The sequence below is a fragment of the Bufo bufo genome, chromosome 1, assembly GCF_905171765.1.
Source record: "Bufo bufo chromosome 1, aBufBuf1.1, whole genome shotgun sequence".
Lineage (NCBI taxonomy): Eukaryota > Metazoa > Chordata > Amphibia > Anura > Bufonidae > Bufo > Bufo bufo.
Window position 1 is genome coordinate 666,126,191 of NC_053389.1, and position 19,527 is coordinate 666,145,717.

A 19,527-nucleotide genomic window follows, 5' to 3' on the forward strand; every position below is an offset into this window, starting at 1 on the left:
TTTTTGCGGTCCCATAGAAATAAATGGGTCCACTGTTCGTACGTGGACTGAAAATACAGTCGTGTGAAGGGCCTTAACTGTGCTTCAATTGGTGGTAAGAGAGGTGGTGAAAGTGAAATGAACTCAGGAAGAGTTGGTGTCTCCAAAAAGTAGGAATAGCTCCATCCTCCAAATTGTAATCATATGTTAGGGAAGAGGCCTTTTTAGGAAGTGGGAACATAGCATACATTGCCCTACCTACAAAAAATCAGGTCTCTAACGGTCATAAGAGGAGAGGGGAAGGAATGATGATCAGTAGTGGAATAGAGCTGAGGCCATGATGTAACGAAGCCTGTGTGAGAATATTATTACTCAGAAAAGTTCGGGTCTAATACGTCAAAGCAGTCAACTAGACAAGGAAATGGAATAGCTTGATAGCTAGATAGACCAGCTCCTCCCCATCTTCTCAGGTGAGTGACGATGAAATTAGCTATCCTGGGCCTCCCTCCGCTCCAAACATATGAAGAAAAAATGGGTTTGATATTCGTAAAAAAAGTAATGGGGGATTGGGAAGCATTGAAGTATATAGAGACGTTTAGGCAATATAACCATTTTAAGGAGATTCGTTCTCCCATCCAAGAAATCTATTGGATCTGCCAATTGGGAATAGTGGTAGCAGCTAGCATGGCCTATTAGGCATTTACAGAAGGCAGCCCTGGGGAACTTCTTTAGAACCCTGGCTGCCATGTAAAGACATTGGCACCTTGCATTTATATTTGCAGTGGGCCTATAGCTGACAGAGGGAGCCTGTCAGATAGCTGGGATCAGAGCTTTTTTTTATCCTGGCTGTAAGAGCAGGTGCTCAGCTGTTACTAGACAGCTGGACATTTGCTCCACCCGTAATGGGACATTTGTGGCAGGTTAAACGTGCACCAGCGTAAAAAAGGTGATTGTGCAGGTTTAAAAGCCGTTAATGACTGTTGTAAAATATATATGGGAGGTCATTAATTGATTAACCTCTAGAAAAATCTATAAGAGGTACAGCGCATTCGGAAAGTCTTCAGACCCTTTCACTTTTTTCACATTTTGTTTTGTTGCAGCCTTTTGCAAAAATAAATCAAAATTTAAGTTTTTACCCATCAATCTGCACTCAATACCTGATAATGACAAAGTAAAAATAAAAAGTTTGACATTTTTGCTAATTTATTGAAAAGAAAAACTAAAATATTGCATTGACATAAGTATTTAGACTTAGGACTTAGTTGAAGCACCTTTGGCAGTGAATTACAGCCTCCAATCTTCTTGGGTATGATGCTACAAGGTTTGCACATCTGGACTTGGCGATTTTCTGCCATACTTCTCTGCCGAACTTCTCAAGTATTGTCCAGTTGGATGGAGACCATTGGTGAACAGCTATCAGGTCTCTCCAGAGATGTTCTATTGGATTCAAGTCAGGGGTGTGGCAGGGCCACTCAAGGACATTCACAGAGTTGTCGCTAGCCACTGCTGTGTTGTCTTGACTGTGTGTTTAGGGTCATTTTCTTGTTGGAAGGTGAACCTTCAGACCAATCTGAGGTCCAAAGCACTCGGGATTAGGTTTTCATTAAGAATATCTATTTACTTTGCTCCATTCAGCTTTTTCTCAACCCTGACAAGTCTCTCTGTCCCAGCCACTGAAAAACAACCCTATAGCATGATGCTACCATCACAATGCTTCACTGTATGGAAGGAATTGGACAGGTGATAATCAGTGGCTGGTTTCCTCAGGATATGATGCTTAGAGCTGAGGCCAAAAAGTTCAATCTTGGTTTCCTCAGACCAGAGAATTTTGTTTCTCACAGTTGGAGAGTTCTTTGGGTGCTTTTGGCAAACTACAGAGAGGCTTCTTTCTGGACACTGCAATAAAACTCAGATTGTTGGAGTGCTGCAGTGATAGTTTCCTTCTGGAAGTTTCTCCCATCTGCATACAGGATCTTTGGAGCTCAGCAGAGTGACCACTGGGTTCTTGGTCACCTCTTTTAGCAAGGCCATTCCCCCAGATTACTTAGTTTGGTGGGTCAGACAGCTCTAGGAAGAGTCTGGGTTGTTTCAAACTCCTTTCATCTAAGAAGATGGCCACTATGTTCTTGGGGACTTTCAGTGCTGCAGAAATATTTTGTACCTCCACACAATCCTGTCTCTGAGCTCTAAAAGCAGTTCGTTCCTGCTCATAGCCTGGTTTCTGCTCTGACATGCATTGTCAGCTGTGAGACCTTATATAGACAGGGCTGTGTCTTTCCATATGATGTCCAATCAACTAAATTTACCACAAGTGGACTTCAATCAAGGTGTAGAAACATTTCAAAGGTGATCAAGAGAATTGTGAGGCCCCCTGAGCTAAATATTATCATATCAAAGATATAGATATTTATGTCTATGTGAAATTTTAGGTTTTATATTTCTATTTTTACTTTCTCGTTCCCATTCTTGGCTGCAGATTGATGGGGGAACATTTGATTGCAACATAACAAAAAACAAAATGTGAAAAAAGTAGAAGGGTCTGAAGACTTTCTGAATGCACTGTATAGCAGGATAGTACATTCATGGGCCAGTTCTTGCCCCACACTGAGTTTAGAAACTCTAACAAAGTCAATTAAACCTATTGGTAAATGTTCCCTGAAAATACAAACCCTCCAAAAATTTTTGCCATGGTGCAGTGGCGTAGCGTGAGGGGGCCTCTGCCCATGGCGCAAAATTTCAAGGGTCGCCAGCAGGGCCGCACCGCCAATTAGTGCTCATACCCATAGTCATCTGTATCACCATCCTCAGGACAGCGATACAGATGGATGTGCTGTGGGGCAGGGGAGAGGAGTCTCCCTTCCCCGTTCCTCTGATAGGCTGCAGGCCTAGTGCCTGCAGCCTATCAGAGGACGGTGCAGGCTGCGCAATGACGTCATCTCGCCGCCTGAGCCGTACAGTGCGGGACACAGGCCATGGAGGTAAGTATAAGTGTTTATTTTTTTATATGGTACAATACTGGCTACTCGCTACTGGCACTGGTATCTATGGGGGCACTTACTGGCACATTATTGGGGGGCATCTATGGGGGCACATTTTACTGGCACATTATTGGGGGGCACTGTGGGGTTATCTACGGGGGCACTAAGAAGGGGTATTTTATACTTGCAAATTATAGGGGAAACTGAGGGCATCTACTGGGGCACTATATATGGGGCATGTTATACTGGTACATTATGGGGGGCACTAGGAGGAAGGGGAAGAGGAGCACTATGGGGGCATTTACTGGGGACACTATATAGGGGCATTTTATACTGGCACATTATGGTGGCACTATGGGGACATTAGCTCAACTGGGGGCATTAAAAGGGGGTGTTTTTTGCACTGTCACATTATAAGGAGAATTATTACTACTGGGGGCATTATGGTGGTCTTTATTACTACTGGGGGTCTAGGGGGAACATGATTACTAGTATGGGCACTATGGGAGCATTATTACTTCTGGGGCACAGTGGGAACTTGTTGGGGGCACTGTAGGAGCACTATTACTACCATGTGTGCTCTAGCAGAGAATTATTCCTATTGGTGGGACTTTTGGGAGCACTATTACTGTGGGGCACCTTGGCACAGTATCAGCTTACCACAATTATTTTTGGGGGACGTTATGTTTATACTATTAGTGTCAGGGGCACTATTTGCTGGGCGCAGTTATTTTAGGGCACTGTGTGCCAATAATTATTGAAGAAATAGTGGTAGGTTGTGGTGGCTCACTAGCAAGTAGTTAAGGTATGGTGCTGCAAGCTCATATAGAGGGAATCACCCCACCCTCTCTTAAAGGCAAATGTAGTAATAGGAAAATGAGCGAGCACTCATACACTTGGCAACCAGATTGACATATGCAGAAAATATTTATTAAATCCCCATAAAATACAAGTAATAAAATTTATAAGAACAATGTAGCAATAATGTACAACATTACAGTCACATATATTGTGGTAGATATGATCAACACTATATTCATATGACTCAATAGTGTCAATAAATTCAATAATATATATCACAGCAAAAAACTTCAAGTATATGCTGTTATTTGGGAAAGAGGGGGCGCTATCTTCTAGCGCTCTATCCCAATTTGGGAAACTGAATGTCACTGAAAATGTTGTAGGTGTATTCACTGGGAGCGCAATATGTTCATAAAGTGTCTACAGGAATCCTGATAATGTGAAAAGTCTCTTATAGCATATCCTTTTAAGCTTGATATGAGCTTTGGATTGAAGAAAACCTTAAATCGATGTTTGGCTTACCGTCTAGCGTCTGCTGTCTCCCTATTGCTTCAATGGAGCTTTAAATATTTGCCGGCTTATTCAGTCGCTCCATACAGCAAGCTGGTTTGAATTTCGCTGGAGTTCCAAATCTCTACAGTAAAGGATTAACTATTCTTATTGTCGAAAGCTGCACCAAAGGAAATTGCGGGACAGAGTGGCAACTCCTGCGATCTTTGGAACTCCCGCGAAATTCAAACCAGCTTGCTGTATGGAGCGACTGAATAAGCCGGCAAATATTTAAAGCTCCATTGAAGCAATAGGGAGACAGCAGACGCTAGACGGTAAGCCAAACATCAATTTAAAGTTTTCTTCAATCCAAAGCTCATATCAAGCTTAAAAGGATATGCTATAAGAGACTTTTCATATTATCAGGATTCCTGTAGACACTTTATGAACATATTGCGCTCCCAGTGAATACACCTACAACATTTTCAGTGACATTCAGTTTCCCAAATTGGGATAGAGCGCTAGAAGATAGCGCCCCCTCTTTCCCAAATAACAGCATATACTTGAAGTTTTTTGGTGTGATATATATTATTGAATTTATTGACACTATTGAGTCATATGAATATAGTGTTGATCATATCTACCACAATATATGTGACTGTAATGTTGTATATTATTGCTACATTGTTCTTATTTGTATTTTATGGGGATTTAATAAATATTTTCTGCATATGTCAATCTGGTTGCCAAGTGTATGAGTGCTCGCTCATTTTCCTATTAATAATTATTGAAGGGCACTATCTGTATGGTACTAGTATTACCAGGGTGTTTATCTGTTTCTGCAGTATAATATTGGGGAGCACAGCAGGCAGAGTATTGGGGATGGTAGGATGATTTGTCAAGAAGATGGGAGGATGATGGAAAAGTAGTAAACTAAAAAATGTTTAGACGAGAAATTGCTGAAAAATGGTGGTCTGCTCTGAAGGTCTGAAAGGAGAAGATGAGGAAAGAGGGAAGGAACGTCTACATCAAAGGAGACATTACTGGATGTAAGAGGTATGGGGCGCTGTATTACCCTGTATGTTCTGTAGTGATGGGAGGGTGGATATAGAATTTGGCCCACACTGCCGCATCCTGGCCCCAGTTTTCAGGTCACACTGTATGTGTTCTGAAATCTGGGGCCTCACACCCATCTACTACATTATCTGTACACAGAGAGTTATCACTGTGTTATCTGTGGTGTTACATAGGACTGCAGGTGATATCTACTACATTATCTGTAAAAAAAAAAAGGGGTGTGGCCACAGGTGTGGGGGAGGGGGGGCGAAGTACTTGGCTTGCCCCGGGTGCTGGCAACCCACCCTACGCCACTGCCATGGTTAATCAGCATGCCATTAGCTCACTTTCACTGCCATACAACTCCTTTATTGCATTTCTACAGCAACCTGCAAGACCATCTTACACATCTGGTTAGCTCCTAGTAAACCTACCCTCCATTTATTCTTCCAAGAAATGTATCTTTCTAGTTAGAATAGACTGGGTAGATGCATCCTTTTAAAATAAACCTGAGTTAAAAAAAAAAATGTTTGAAACTTAGATTCCAATAATTCGGTTACTACTAATACGGTACATATCAAACAGAAAATTGGTGACCGACTACCAGACAGAAACTTGTTCCATTGACCAAGATTTAGTATGTGTTAACTTTTTCTGGCTTTTAAACTCGGAAATCCATCAATCCCATATTCATAGGTCACTGATCTTTGACTCTAGGGAGTAGACTGAATCTGCATAACCTCTTTCATTTTGCCCTTTTCCATTTTGTTTTTGCTCCACTTGACCAGTTCATTCTGTAGTGGCCTCACGGACTAAGCGTGGGCACTACACGAGGGTCAATTGGGGTGTGCGGTACTTCCCTTCCTTGGTACAGGAGTGTCATTTCCAATTGTGCATATTTTATGTAAATTGTAAAGTATTGTTTTTATATGTAATGTTTTTCCCTGTTTTATGTAGCATCAGGCCTAGTCCCTGTAGTTAGTCATCCCAGACGCTAGAGGGAGCTAGAGTACCCCTAGTATAAGTATTCAGGCCCCAGACAGGGAAGGGAGTTGAAGGTCAGGAGTCTGGAAAGACAAGCTGGAAGGCACCAGTCAGGGCCTTCTCCTGACATGCAACTAGACAGCCCAGGCTTCTAGCTGCCACCAGGAGACTAGTAGAGGGATCCTAGTCTATCTCCTGATTCCTAGAGCCATGGTTAGCTCAGAAGATCTACCCCAGGGGAAGAGGTTACCTCCTGGAAGCAACCCTGTAGTTCCCACCAAGTCAAGCAGAGCCAATATGTCCAGCTAATACAAGTAAGCTGAAGGGCAGAGAGAATAGAGGTATGGAGCAAGAATGAGCACCTAAGGAGGATTATTTACCAAGGATAAAAGCCTACAATAAGGTATCTGGGCCTTGGGATTAAAGCCAGACAGGAGTCCGAAAGGGACAGTGTACACTAATCTCCGAGGAGTCTGTACAGCCTGATTCTGCGCCTGTGGATGGTACCCCTCTGTGCACCTTGTCTAACCACCATATACCTGCCATAATTGTGAAACCTGCTTGTGAAGTGTATTTGACATGTGGAACTGGAGTTGCCATCTAACTGTACAAAGTGGAATTTACTACAGTAAAGTAAAGTTTGGTTCACCCTGCCATCTGTGTTCCGTTCTTATTAAGACCTTCCACCGGTGTGCCACCGTTACCGGCACTGGCGTCACGTACTTTAAAGGGACCTTGCCCCAGGCACATAAAACCCCTGCAACATCCAGGGCACCTCAACCAACACCAGGCCTGGTCCCTAGATACCGAGTGTGCCCCAGAGGACTATTGTGCCAGCCTCTCCTTCACTGCTGTATGCCTGCCCAGGGGCTCCATATAATACTGTTTGTGACCCTCGCTTGCCATCGACCGTGACCTCACATTCGCATTACCCTGCAGGTCTGGCGTACCGCAATTCTACCGATACATATAGACCTAAAAGATGGACAATAACCTTTAGAGGGTCCTAGTCTTACACATAAAACCAATGGAGAGTCCTCATTCGGCCCAGGCATCTTCATGTACTTACCTCCGGAACTGTGAATTTCCAACAGTCTGTTCTGATCAAAGGACAACTCTACTGCCTGTCTGACTTGTATTGTTTACTCACCTGACAAATTCCCAGCCACACACTCCCATACTCTTTGTCCTTTTGCTCATTATGTGTGTGAAAGTATGAAATGTAAAAAAAAAAATAATACATTAAAGAATATTAGTGATAAGATTGTCAAGAAGATTCACACCTCTTATGTCTCTAGAATATCTGCAGTGTACTGTACCTTACATGTCTATGTCTGCTTCTTCCTTTTACAAGCTTGCGCCAATGACACGGTCACTCCCACCCTCTGCGTTACTGGAAGTTGGCTGCATGGATTTCTGCAGGCCGTGTATGTGTTTGTACAGTACATTATTATGGTCAATCTTCTCATTGCTATACTAAGGTAAGTAAAATACCTTCTGTTCTACATATTTGTGCAGGGCTGGTACTGCCTTTTTCGCAAAGAAATGACAGCTTGGGATTTTCCACCTCAGCTCAGCACAAGCCATCAGTTCTCTGAATGGTGCAGAGTCCACCACTTGGAAAGGGAGGGACTGCAGCACCAGCAACTTGGCCAGGAGCACATTCAGCTTCTGAGCCATTGGATGAGTGCACGCATACTGTTGTCTCTTGGCAATCGCTTCGGTGATCGATTGCTGACAGAATGACTGACGGGGAGCAGGAGAAGGTGCAGGAGCATCAGGACTAGCAGATGATGGGAAGGACAGATAGCTCCCTTCGGCTGAGGTGGTGGAGCCTTGAATACCTGAAAACGGGTGCGTGCCACTGGGTGATGCAGCGGTTTCTGTGGCAGGCTGGACCACCACATCGGAGCCACGGTTCTCCCAGGCCACTTTATGGTGACGCTGCATATGTTGACGCAGGGCCGTGGTGCCAACATTGGCACCCTGGCCACACTTCCCCTTCTGACCACAGATTCTACAAATGGCCATGTTCACCTCCTCCGGCGACTTAACAAATAACTGCCACAGCGCCGAGTAGGTAATTTTACCCTCAACACTTTGCACTGACTGACTGCTACTGCCGCTGCTTCCATGAACCCCTGCACCACTACTTTCCGGGCAGGTAGGCTCCTGCGAAGTGGGTGGTCTACCACGGGCACGTTTGGCTCCCGACCTCCCACTGCTGTCACCCTGCTAACTCCTGGCCAAACTAGCGACTTGCTGGCTCCGCCACTTCCTCACGGGCAAGCTGCCACCCTCTTCTGATGATGATGATGATGATGATGAAGCCCCTAATTCACCCAGCTCCCAAGTGTGATCAGCTACATCATCATCATCATCGAGTACTGTCTGCACATCACTGATGTCCTCCTCAACGGTCTCTGGGTCAGGAGCCTGACCGCTCGCAACACCAGCTCCCACACCACTCTCCTCATCACTACTTGCCCGCCTACCGGAGGAAGCGGCGGATGTCTCCTCCACATCTTGGCTGGCCAGTAGCTGCTGACTGTCCTCTAGTAGCTCGTCCTCGCTGTATAGTGGAGCAGAGCCCACAGCATATAATACTTCTCTGGCTGAGGGAACAGAAAAGGACAGAGGTAGGTTGAGGACAGATGAGGACACAGGGCCTGCTCCCGGGCCATGCCAACTAAGGGATGTGTCTGACGAACCCACTGACTCTTGGCTGGGGTGTCTGATGTCACTTGGGACTAGTGATGAGCGGGAGGTGCCATATTCTATTTCGCAATATTTTGCAAATATTCGATTGAATATTCGTATTATTTTCATCGAAATCGAATATTCGTAATTATTTTATTTTTCGCGAATAATATGCGATTAAATTAATCGTACGATTTTTTTATATTTTTTTTCCCCCTGTATAAGGCAACGTTCCTATGCCTTTGGCTAGGCTAATATGTGTATTTTACGAAATTTCTTAATATTGCTCTAACTTCGTATTTTAGAATATTCGTAATATTCTAAAAGACGAAGTTAGAGCAATATTAAGAAATTTCGTAAAATACACATATAGATTGTAATTCAGCTAATATGGTGCTATAATTTTTTTTTTTTTGCCTAATTATTTTTTGCCTCTTCTGCACTTTAGTTTTGGAAAATATGTACACTATTAAAAAAAAATATATAGCACTATATTAGCTAAATTGCAGTCTATATGTGTATTTTACGAATATTCTTAATATTGCTCTAACTTTGTCTTTTAGAATATTCGTAATATTCTAAAAGACGGAGTTAGAGCAATATTACGAATATTCTAAAAGACGAAGTTAGAGCAATATTAAGAATATTCGTAAAATACGCATAAAGATTGTAATTTAGCTAATATACTGCTAAAGTAATTTTTTTAATAGTGTACATATTTTCCAAAACTGAAGTTCAGAAGAGGCAAAAAAAATTAGACAAAAAAAAGGAAGGATTATAGCACTATATTAGCTAAATTACAATCTATATGTGTATTTTACGAATATTCTTAATATTGCTCTAACTTCGTCTTTTAGAATATTCGTAATATTGCTCTAACTCCGTCTTTTAGAATATTACGAATATTCTAAAAGACGAAGTTAGAGCAATATTAAGAATATTCTAAAATACGAAGTTAGAGCAATAATATTCCACTTTGGCATACTGCTCCCCGACAAGCGTCCCCGTCACCATGGGAACGCCTGTGGGTTAGAATATACCATCGGATCTGAGGTTTTACGATCTCAGGGAAAACTCAAATCCGATGGTATTTTCTAACCTACAGGCGTTCCCATGGTGACGGGGACGCTTGTCGGGGTGTTTGTTGTATGCTGAAGTTGATTAAATAACGATTTTGTCATGCGCTCAGGCACACATATTAACCATTACGATTTTTCTGTTGTAATATTCGTGAACTCGAATATTATAACCGAGATTATTGGTTTCGATTAGAATAGGACGAATATTCTAAAATTGAATATACAGCAATATATTCTTTATTTTGAATATTCCGGTCCATCTGAAAACGTGATTCCTTCCAGATTCAATTCAGTTGTTTGTGGGCCAATCGCTCATTGACCCACAAGCAAGAAGCAGGGAGGAATCATATATTTTCAGATGAAAAAAAAAGAATAAAAAATAAATAAATACGAATATTCGATTTCTAAATATTCGCGAAATCTCGAAATTGCGATATTCGAGATAAAAAATCGAATATTCGCGCTCAACACTACTTGGGACAAAGTGGATGACTGAGTCAACCATTCAAGAACCACTGCATTGCTGGTCAAGACATCACTACTAGATGACACCAGAAGATCAGGCCTCTCGCTGCGACTCCTGCTGCCACGTCCCCTTACTCTGCTGCGATCTGTACCTGCGCCAGAAACATTTTGGCCTCTGCCACTCCTCTGTGCAGGGCCTGTCACTTCTCTGTCTGACATATTGTTAGATCAAATAAATAAATAAAAAGGAAATTAAAACACCCCAAAAAAGTCAGTAATTTTCTCACTTCACCACACGACGGCTAATAAGCCCTTTTTTTACCACTAATACACGCCAAAAAGAGTTTAGAACATATAACTGCACCGCTGAACGGCAAATAGGCCCTTATTTTTTTCCACTTATACATGCCACAAAAGGCTTTAGAACATATAACTGCACTGTTTGAACGGCAAATATATATATTTGTTTGCCACTAATACACGCCAAAAGGGCCTTTAGAACAGTGTAACTGCACCGCTAAAGGCAAATATATATATATTTTTGCCACTAATACATGCCAAAAAGGGCTGTAATTTTCTCACTTAACCACACAACGGCAAATACTTTTTTTGTGCCACTAATGCACTCAAAACAGTGCTTTAGAACATATAACTGCACCGCTGAACGGCAAATATATATTTTTTGCCACTAATACATGCCAACAAGGGCTGTCATTTTCTAAGTTCACCACACAACAGCAAATACTTTTTTTTGTGCCACTAATACACGCCAAAAAGGGCTTTAGAACATATAACTGCACTGCTGAACAGCAAATAGGCCCCTACTTTTTTCCACTTATACACTCCACAAAAGGCTTTAGAACATATAACTGCACCGCTGAACGGCAAATAATATATATTTTTTTGCCACTAATACACGCCAAAAAGGGCTTTATAACATATAACTGCACCGCTGAATGCCACTAATACATGCCAAAAAGGGCTTTAGAACATATAACTACACCGCTGAACGGCAAATAGGCCCTTACTTTTTTCCACGTTTCCCCTACAAAATGCTTTAGAACAGGGATACTCAACCTGCGGCCCTCCAGCTGTTGTAAAACTACAACTCCCACCATGCCCTTCTGTAGGATGATAGCTGTAGGCTGTCAGGGAATGTTGGGAGTTGTAGTTTTGCAACAGCTGGGGGGCCGCAGGTTGAGCATGCCTGCTTTAGAACATATAACTACACTGCTGAACAGCAAATAATATATATATTTTTTTGCCACTAACACACACCAAAAAGGGCTTTAGAACATATAACTGCACCGCTGAATGGCAAATAAGCCCTTATTTTTTTTCTACTTATACACACACACACACACCACAAAAGGCTTTAGAACATATAACTGCACCGCTGAACGGCAAATAATATATTTTTTTTTACAACTTATACACGCCAAAAAGGGCTTTCGAACATGAGTATAACTGCACCACTGAACGGCAAATAATATATTTTTTTTTGCCACTAATACACGCCAAAAAAGGCTGTAATTTTCTCACTCTGGAAAATGGTGCAGAATTTCAACAAAGGCTATATTAGTAAGTGCCATATAATCCTCTAATAGACACTTTGGTCAACAATAACGAGAAAGTGACCAACCCCTTTAAGTAAAAGGTGATAAATACCCCTCACATCGATGCAACAGGGCACAACATGTCTCCAATCACATAATAAATGTTATTAAAATAGCAGGGAATAAGTTGGTAAGAGACAATAACCACCCCATAATCAGTACAAGAACACATAAGCTGAATTATGACAGACTAGTGAGCGGTCATGATGATGATGGAGTAAACCGGCACCCATATATATCACGGTGACCTCTTTCAGTCATCAGAAAATGTATATTAGTGCATGCTAAAGACCAGTAATTGATGTTTTATTTTTATGCATGAATTGGGTAGATTTATAGACACTGACCCTGAACCGGGGTCAACTAGTGGACTGTACATGATGGATCTGTCACATACTATTAATGATGGTATCTCTAAAAGTACTGATTTCCAGCTCAAAGTGACAGGCCAGCTGAGACATAACTAATACATGCTCTATCCAAATAATGTCCTAATATTGATTTACTTGATAATCTGTGTCTCTGTGTGTCTTGCAGTAATGTGTACGATGAGTGTAAAAGAATTTCTGATCATCTGTGGAAGTCTCAGCGCTATTATTTTGTCATGTTGTATCACAATAAGCCCGTGCTGCCTCCACCCTTCATTCTCCTCAGCCATTTAACTGCTCTGATAAAATGGCTGTGTGGACAGAGAAAGAGGTCAAATTCTCAGGGGCCATGTAAGTTAGATCTACATCACAAATTGTACTACTTCCTCATGCTTACAGTTGCTATCCCAAAAATCCAACAAAGATCCATTTGTTACAGTCTTTATTTTATTCATATTTTTCTACAGACCTCTTCCAGACTGAAGAAGATAAAAAGAGGCTGCATGAATTTGAAGAAAAATGTGTACAGATCTTTTTTAAAGACAAGAAAGATGATGATAACTCAAAGAGTGATGAAAAAATCAGACAAACATCTGTAAGGTAAACTTTATTGGAAAAGAAAATCTAAACGCACATTAAAGGAGTTTTCTGTGACTTGAATATTGATGACCTACCCTCAGGGATAGGTCAGCAATATAAGATCATGGGGGTCCAACTCCCGGCATCCCTGCAGATCAACTGTTTAAAGGGGCCATGGACTAGCTCTGTGGCTTCTTCATGGTATGGAGCCATGGACTAGCTCTGTGGCTTCTTCAAGGTATGAGGCCATGGATTAGCTCTGTGGCTTCTTAATAGTATGCCAAGCACAACGCCATACATTGCATAATGACTACGCTTGTATTGCATCTTAATCCCATTCATTTGAATGGGGCTGAGAAGCAGAAAGGCCATGTGACTGATGGCCTGTGACATCACATCCAATAAAGAAGTCTCAGTGTTCGAGGATAGGTCATCAATATTTAAAGGCTATGTACACCTCCTGAGGCAATTTTTTATGATTGCATTTTACTCTTTTTAGGCTAAAAATATCTTTTTCAATTGGTCTCTATTAAAAATCTTGAGCAAAGGGGTAACTATTTGTCTAGAGGTGGATTTAGATGTGCTATGCAGAAGCTGATTGTGGGGAAGGAAGTGTTCCTTATCAACAGTCGGATGCTTATTAAGTGGAGGTGAAGCGCTGTATTTACATGCAGCGAACTCCTACACAGTATGAGGACGAGGGATCGCTACTGTTATTGCTCGTCCTCATACAAAATCATTGCTTCTGCTCAGCAGATTGCATTTTGCTCGTTCATTGGGTAATCTGTGCAACTTTTACATGGGTCAATTATCGAGAATGTGCATTCAAAGGAACATTCATTCCCAATAATTAGCCTGAACTTTGGGCCATCTAAATCTACCTTAGCTGTGTAAATCATACTTTTTACTTTCACTTTGTGCTGGTCATCTAATAAACCTTATCTCTAAATTACTAAAAGGTCATAAACACTTAAGCCATCATATCAGCAAGATAAAAATTGAGCTATATTGAGTGTTTATAAGGCCAGAGATCAGAGATAAGGAGCTGTCAACTTCCTGCCTGATGGAACAGAGTGAAAATTTTGATGCTGCTACTAGTGAAACTCAAGGCTGCACAAAGACAGTGGTTCAAAATTTTTAATAAAGACCAATTGAAAAAATGATTTTTTTAGCTCAAAATGAGTACAATGCAGTAATAAAACAAAATTGCCCCCAAAGGTGTACATAGCCTTTAAGTCCTGAGAAATCCCTTTAAAATATTAAGGTACTTCTGGCTTACAGCTATAAGCTCTTGTTAGTTTATTTACCGTATGTCTTATACATAGAATTTGTTCCTTGACATACATCAGTAATAGTGAATATATTGGGAATTAGACTGTTGCAATGTAATTCCTGAGGTCAGATCTTACAGATCAAACTGTATGAAAATATGACAATATTACATATGGTCATCAGTACACAGCCTAACACTGCATGATGTTACTCACGATGCTCTCTATTTTTGATGAATTAAAGAGTTTGTCCAGCAGCATTCATTTATATAGCTCCAAGTGGCTTAAAGATAAAAAAGAGAAACCATACATACCATTCTGATCCCTCGCTGCTGCCATTGGGACACTGTTTAGGTCCCTGCTGCTCTTCACTTCCTTGTCCTGTCATTGAAGCGCAGCGGGGACCAGATCAGGGTTGGAATGGCAGTGGTGGGTATTGTTGAGGGTAAGTATTTTCAAGCCATTGTGAGCCATATACACAAAAATGAATGCTAGACAACCCCTTTAACTGTTTTCATTTATCACAGTTATATTCAATAGAATGTTTGGCTTTGTCCATGGACATTCATTATTGGACCAATATTTTATTTGTCCTAGAGTGGAAGATATGTTTGAAGACATAAAGGATGTCCGAGATTATGTTAAATCTATAGATAATTTACTTCACCATCTAGATGATCACATTGGAAACTTACAGGACCTTTCAGGTCTGACATTGGACTCTGTAAAAAGTTTAACTGCACAGAAAGCCATGGAATCCAAAAAATGGCATAGCATGATGTCCTGTGATTTAAGTCTCTCAAACCAAACCACTGATGATGGACTTGGACAATCAAGCACATGGAAGAAGAGCCAAAGCAGCCAAAAGTGGGGTCATTCCTTATCATATCCTGGTCTTGAAAAGTATATTAAAACTTCCAGTTCCCTCCAAAATGTCAGTGAGTCCAATTTTCGTCCTGTACACAATTCTTTGTTTTACTTATCTGATCATCCAGAATTCCAGCATGGAGAGGTCTATGAAGAGAAAAAAATGGATTATGTCCAACACAAATCTCTAAAAAGCAGGCCTCATGTAACACATGAAACGTCAACTCAAAATGGCTTAGAAGGGCAGGTTCCGGAATTTATAACAGTGGTTCAGTCGAGAAAGAGCCTGTTACAAGTTGCACCAAAAGGTCTGGAATCGGCCACTTCAAAAATATTTGGGAAGACATACAAAGAGGAAGGTTTTGTTAATTTTACATTTACTGATGATGACAACAAGGCGATTCATGAAAATGACATCGGGGATGGTTGTTCATATTTTAAATCATCTTCTGACCTGAAAGCTAAGGCATCTGAACAGCTATCAGAGGAAGTGTCACCACATGATGATAGCCATGAAGCTATTGTAAAAAAAGGGAAAGGTCAACACAGTAACAATAATAGTCTCACTGGAGTATTTCAGAAATTATGGAAACCATCCAAAGGCCCAGGTAATATTAATTTTCTTGTCTGCCCTCTTTCAGTATTAATATCTTATTTTGTGACTATCTTATAGCATTCATCATCTTAATATTGATCATTTTGTTATGAAGAAATAACTATAGGAAGTGGTTTTAACTTTTTGCCTTTCCCTAATTTGTTGAGTTCATGCTGTTCTAGCTGCTGCGTTAACCACAGTGACCAGATGATTGTACTAAGCAGGATGTTTAAATATGCAGTTTACATAATTTTTAGGACATACCAGCTTTTTCCCTAGAACATTTCTAGGACATCTCGACTTCCCCCCCCCCCCCCCCCCCACAAACTTCTTAGAGAGAATCCTATGTTTTATGTACGTAGTACTAGAAACACACTACTGTCCAGAAGTCCTTTAAAGATGATGATGCTGGTGATTACAATTCATGATTATATCATTGTATTTTTTTCTTAATATAGGAGGCGAGATTCCTGCAGAAAAACAGACATTTTCAGAGGTAGATGAAATTTATATTTTTTCACAATAGGCACATTTTTAAAGGGCTACTGTCACCCCACTAAAGTCATTTTTTTTTTTTGGGCTAGTTAAATTACTTATACTGCGATATATGAAAATATAATGCTCTTACTTACTTTGATTCAGCAGTTTCTTCTAAAAACAAACTTTTATAATATGTAATTTAGGTCTCTACCAGCAAGTAGGGCGGCTACTTGCTGGTAGCAGCTGCAGAAAACCGCCCCCTCGTCGTGTTGATTGACAGGGCCAGCCGGGATCTCCTCCTCCGGCCAGCCCTGTCAGCATTTCAAAAATTGCGCGCCTGTGTTCATTCGGTGCAGGCGCTCTGAGATGAGGAGGCTTGCCTCCTCAGAACTCCCTCAGTGCGCCTGCGCCGATGACATCACCGAAATAGAAGATGTCATCGGCGAAGGCGCACTGAGGGAGTGCTGAGGCCGGAGGAGGAGATCCCGGCTGGCCCTGTCAATCAACACGACGAGGGGGCGGTTTTCTGCAGCTGCTACCAGCAAGTAGCCGCCCTACTTGCTGGTAGAGACCTAATTTACATATTATAAAAGTTCGTTTTTAGAAGAAACTGCTGAATCAAAGTAAGTAAGAGCATTATATTTTCATATATCGCAGTATAAGTAATTTAACTAGCCCAAAAAAAATATGTGACTTTAGTGGGGTGACAGAAGCCCTTTAAGTATGACTGCAGTAAATATCAGGTAATTGACCCAGTAACTCATTATTTTTCCTCAAATAAGACTTTACTGTCTGATAAAGACCTGATACCAGTGAGATCATTCTCAAGCATAGTAGATATGGCCTCTGATAACCTCTGATATCATAGTCTTACAGTAATTGTCAGCTGCCATATCCAAAGAAATCCAGTCTTTTTATTCACAGACATTTTTTTTACCACCTCAATAAATTAACTACAGTACTCCATTCTTACTTCTGAGAAGCTGCGGACATTAACATACAGTACTTGGTCATCTTATATTGTGGCTAAGAAACAAAAAAAACATACAAAATTGCAAAAAAGAAGAAAAAAAATCAAAATTTTTAGTCTCAGTCTCCAAGTTAAATCAACGTGTTCATGGAAAATGCCCAATTTTGTTAGTGCTGACCAATCCGTAAAATCTGTATACAGACTCTGTATTCAAATTCAGTTTCTATCTCGCTATGAGAAATGTAGTAGTATGTGCTCTTCTGAGCCAGGCGTGTGAGAATCCCATGATAACCCAAGGATAATATTTCTCTCCTCTCAGTCACAGTCATGTCACAAGGATGAGGACAATCTCCGAAGATCACACTCATTCACAGAATTAACACAATCACCTTCTTCACCGACAGCCAATGGCCAATGTATGTAATGTATTCCATAAAATGATATGAGTGAATGCTTTATGTAGACATTCCACATATGTTTTCTGCAGGCTCTCAGCAGTCTGTTGACCGCCTTACATGTTTTATTATATAAAGGGTATATTCATCTTTTAACATAATTTTACAGTTCATATATAGACATATATATGGCCTTATGCACGCAGCCATTCAGTGTGCTATACGTGTATACACAGTTCTGTAGTAAGAAGCTCAATGGTATTGATCACATGCGGGCTCCACATGTTTCTTTTTTCATGTTACAATTTGCTGCCTTCAGAGAAGATCCCTATAAAACAAATTTCAAATATGACTTTTTTTATCTTATAATAGATATGCAATTCATTTAAAAAAACTATTGATGTTAAGGTGTCACGGCTGTGTCATGGTATTGTTGTTGTTCGCCGTGACACTTGTGCCATGCATGCTGGTTGCCAGGGGCAACGTGTTGTTGTTGCAGCATGTTTTTAGCTTCCTCCTTTCCCCTGGTTCTTTCCCTGTCTGGTACTGGTGGGGTTAACTACCTGGCTGGGTGTGGCCACTAGGGGTTTATATTGCCTGTGGCTTTGAGGATGGAGTCAGTTATACTCCAGCCTTTGTTTGTGCTGGAGCTTTGTTCCTTTCCTGGGTGTTTCATCTGCCCAGTCCTTGAGGGCCACCTAGTGGGACATCGATGTCTTCCTGTTTTCTCCTTCCCATCACTATCCTTTTTGTGGCATGGTGTTGTTTATTTATGGATGCTAGACATCTCCCTGTGTATCTGTGCCTTCGGTGAGAGGGCCCCAGGGTTCTTCGGAGGGGGAACAACAAGTCAGTGAGCAGCTCTGCCGGGGGCCGCCATGCACCCTGTTGCATGGGGGTCTAGGCAGTTACTGGTATGCTGGATTCCGTGTTTGTTGTTTTGTGCTGCGTCCTGTTTGGTGTTCGGGTTCCAGTACAGATGCATGGGTTCCAGTCGTTGTTGCTGCAGCAGGCAAGTGCTTGTTGTTCTTGGCTCTTACCTGCCGATCCAGTTGCTGTTCTCTGTTGTTGTCTTTCCCTTTCATTGCAACTAGGTCGGTGTAGACTCCTGTTCATCCGTGTCCTGAACGAACAGGTCGTCTCAGCCCTGTCTCTATTCCAGGGATCGCTAGGGTTAGTAGGGCCCTAGGTTTCTGTGTATGAGCCCTCCTACCATCTGAGTCCGCTCATACAGCTAGGAGTCAGGGCGTAGATTAGGGTGGCATTAGGAGGGGACCTGTTCCCTGCCCTTGATGTCTAGGCCTAGTTGTTGTCCTCCATGGTGTTCGATGGAGAGTTTCCTCCCACTCCCCACCGTGACAGAAGGTGTCCATAGCTTATAAAACAAATGTATTAATTAATTTAAAGGGTTGGACACTTCTACCTTATACCTTATTTGGACACACAGTCCATGTTGTGCCACAGTAAACTCACATGGGGTCATGTATTACCAGCATTTTAGACACTTTTCCTAATAAACCTGCATGGGCGCTTGATGCGCCTAAGTTATGTAGAGATACCGGCCTCTACCCAACTAATTTTCTACACCTAAAACAGGCGTAGAAAATGATAAATGAGACATGCTGACCGCCCATCCCATTTCCCCACCCACACCACACCCCCTATCTTACAACTGGAGTACATGGCATGGATGGGGAAGAAGTTGCACATTCTGCCACAAATCCTATTTGCAACAGAATCTGCGACAGATTGATGCCAAAAATTGGCATATATCTATTCATAAATGACCCCCATAGATTACCTGAGCTGCTTGTCAAAAGGCCTTGGGCTGCCCATCCACATACTATGTAAACCG

At 41.5% G+C, this 19,527-nt stretch overlaps 1 protein-coding gene across 1 annotated transcript in view; it reads left to right on the top strand.

Moving 5' to 3' along the window:
• Window positions 1-19,527, top strand: part of LOC120986476 (transient receptor potential cation channel subfamily M member 7-like) — a 147,944-nt gene that overhangs the window by 100,211 nt on the left and 28,206 nt on the right. The window contains exons 19-24 of the mRNA XM_040415080.1: window positions 7,642-7,768; window positions 12,685-12,866; window positions 12,983-13,115; window positions 14,963-15,840; window positions 16,286-16,323; window positions 17,597-17,693. Of these exons, the coding sequence (XP_040271014.1) occupies window positions 7,642-7,768; window positions 12,685-12,866; window positions 12,983-13,115; window positions 14,963-15,840; window positions 16,286-16,323; window positions 17,597-17,693 (1,455 nt within the window). The remainder of the gene's footprint in view (window positions 1-7,641; window positions 7,769-12,684; window positions 12,867-12,982; window positions 13,116-14,962; window positions 15,841-16,285; window positions 16,324-17,596; window positions 17,694-19,527) is intronic.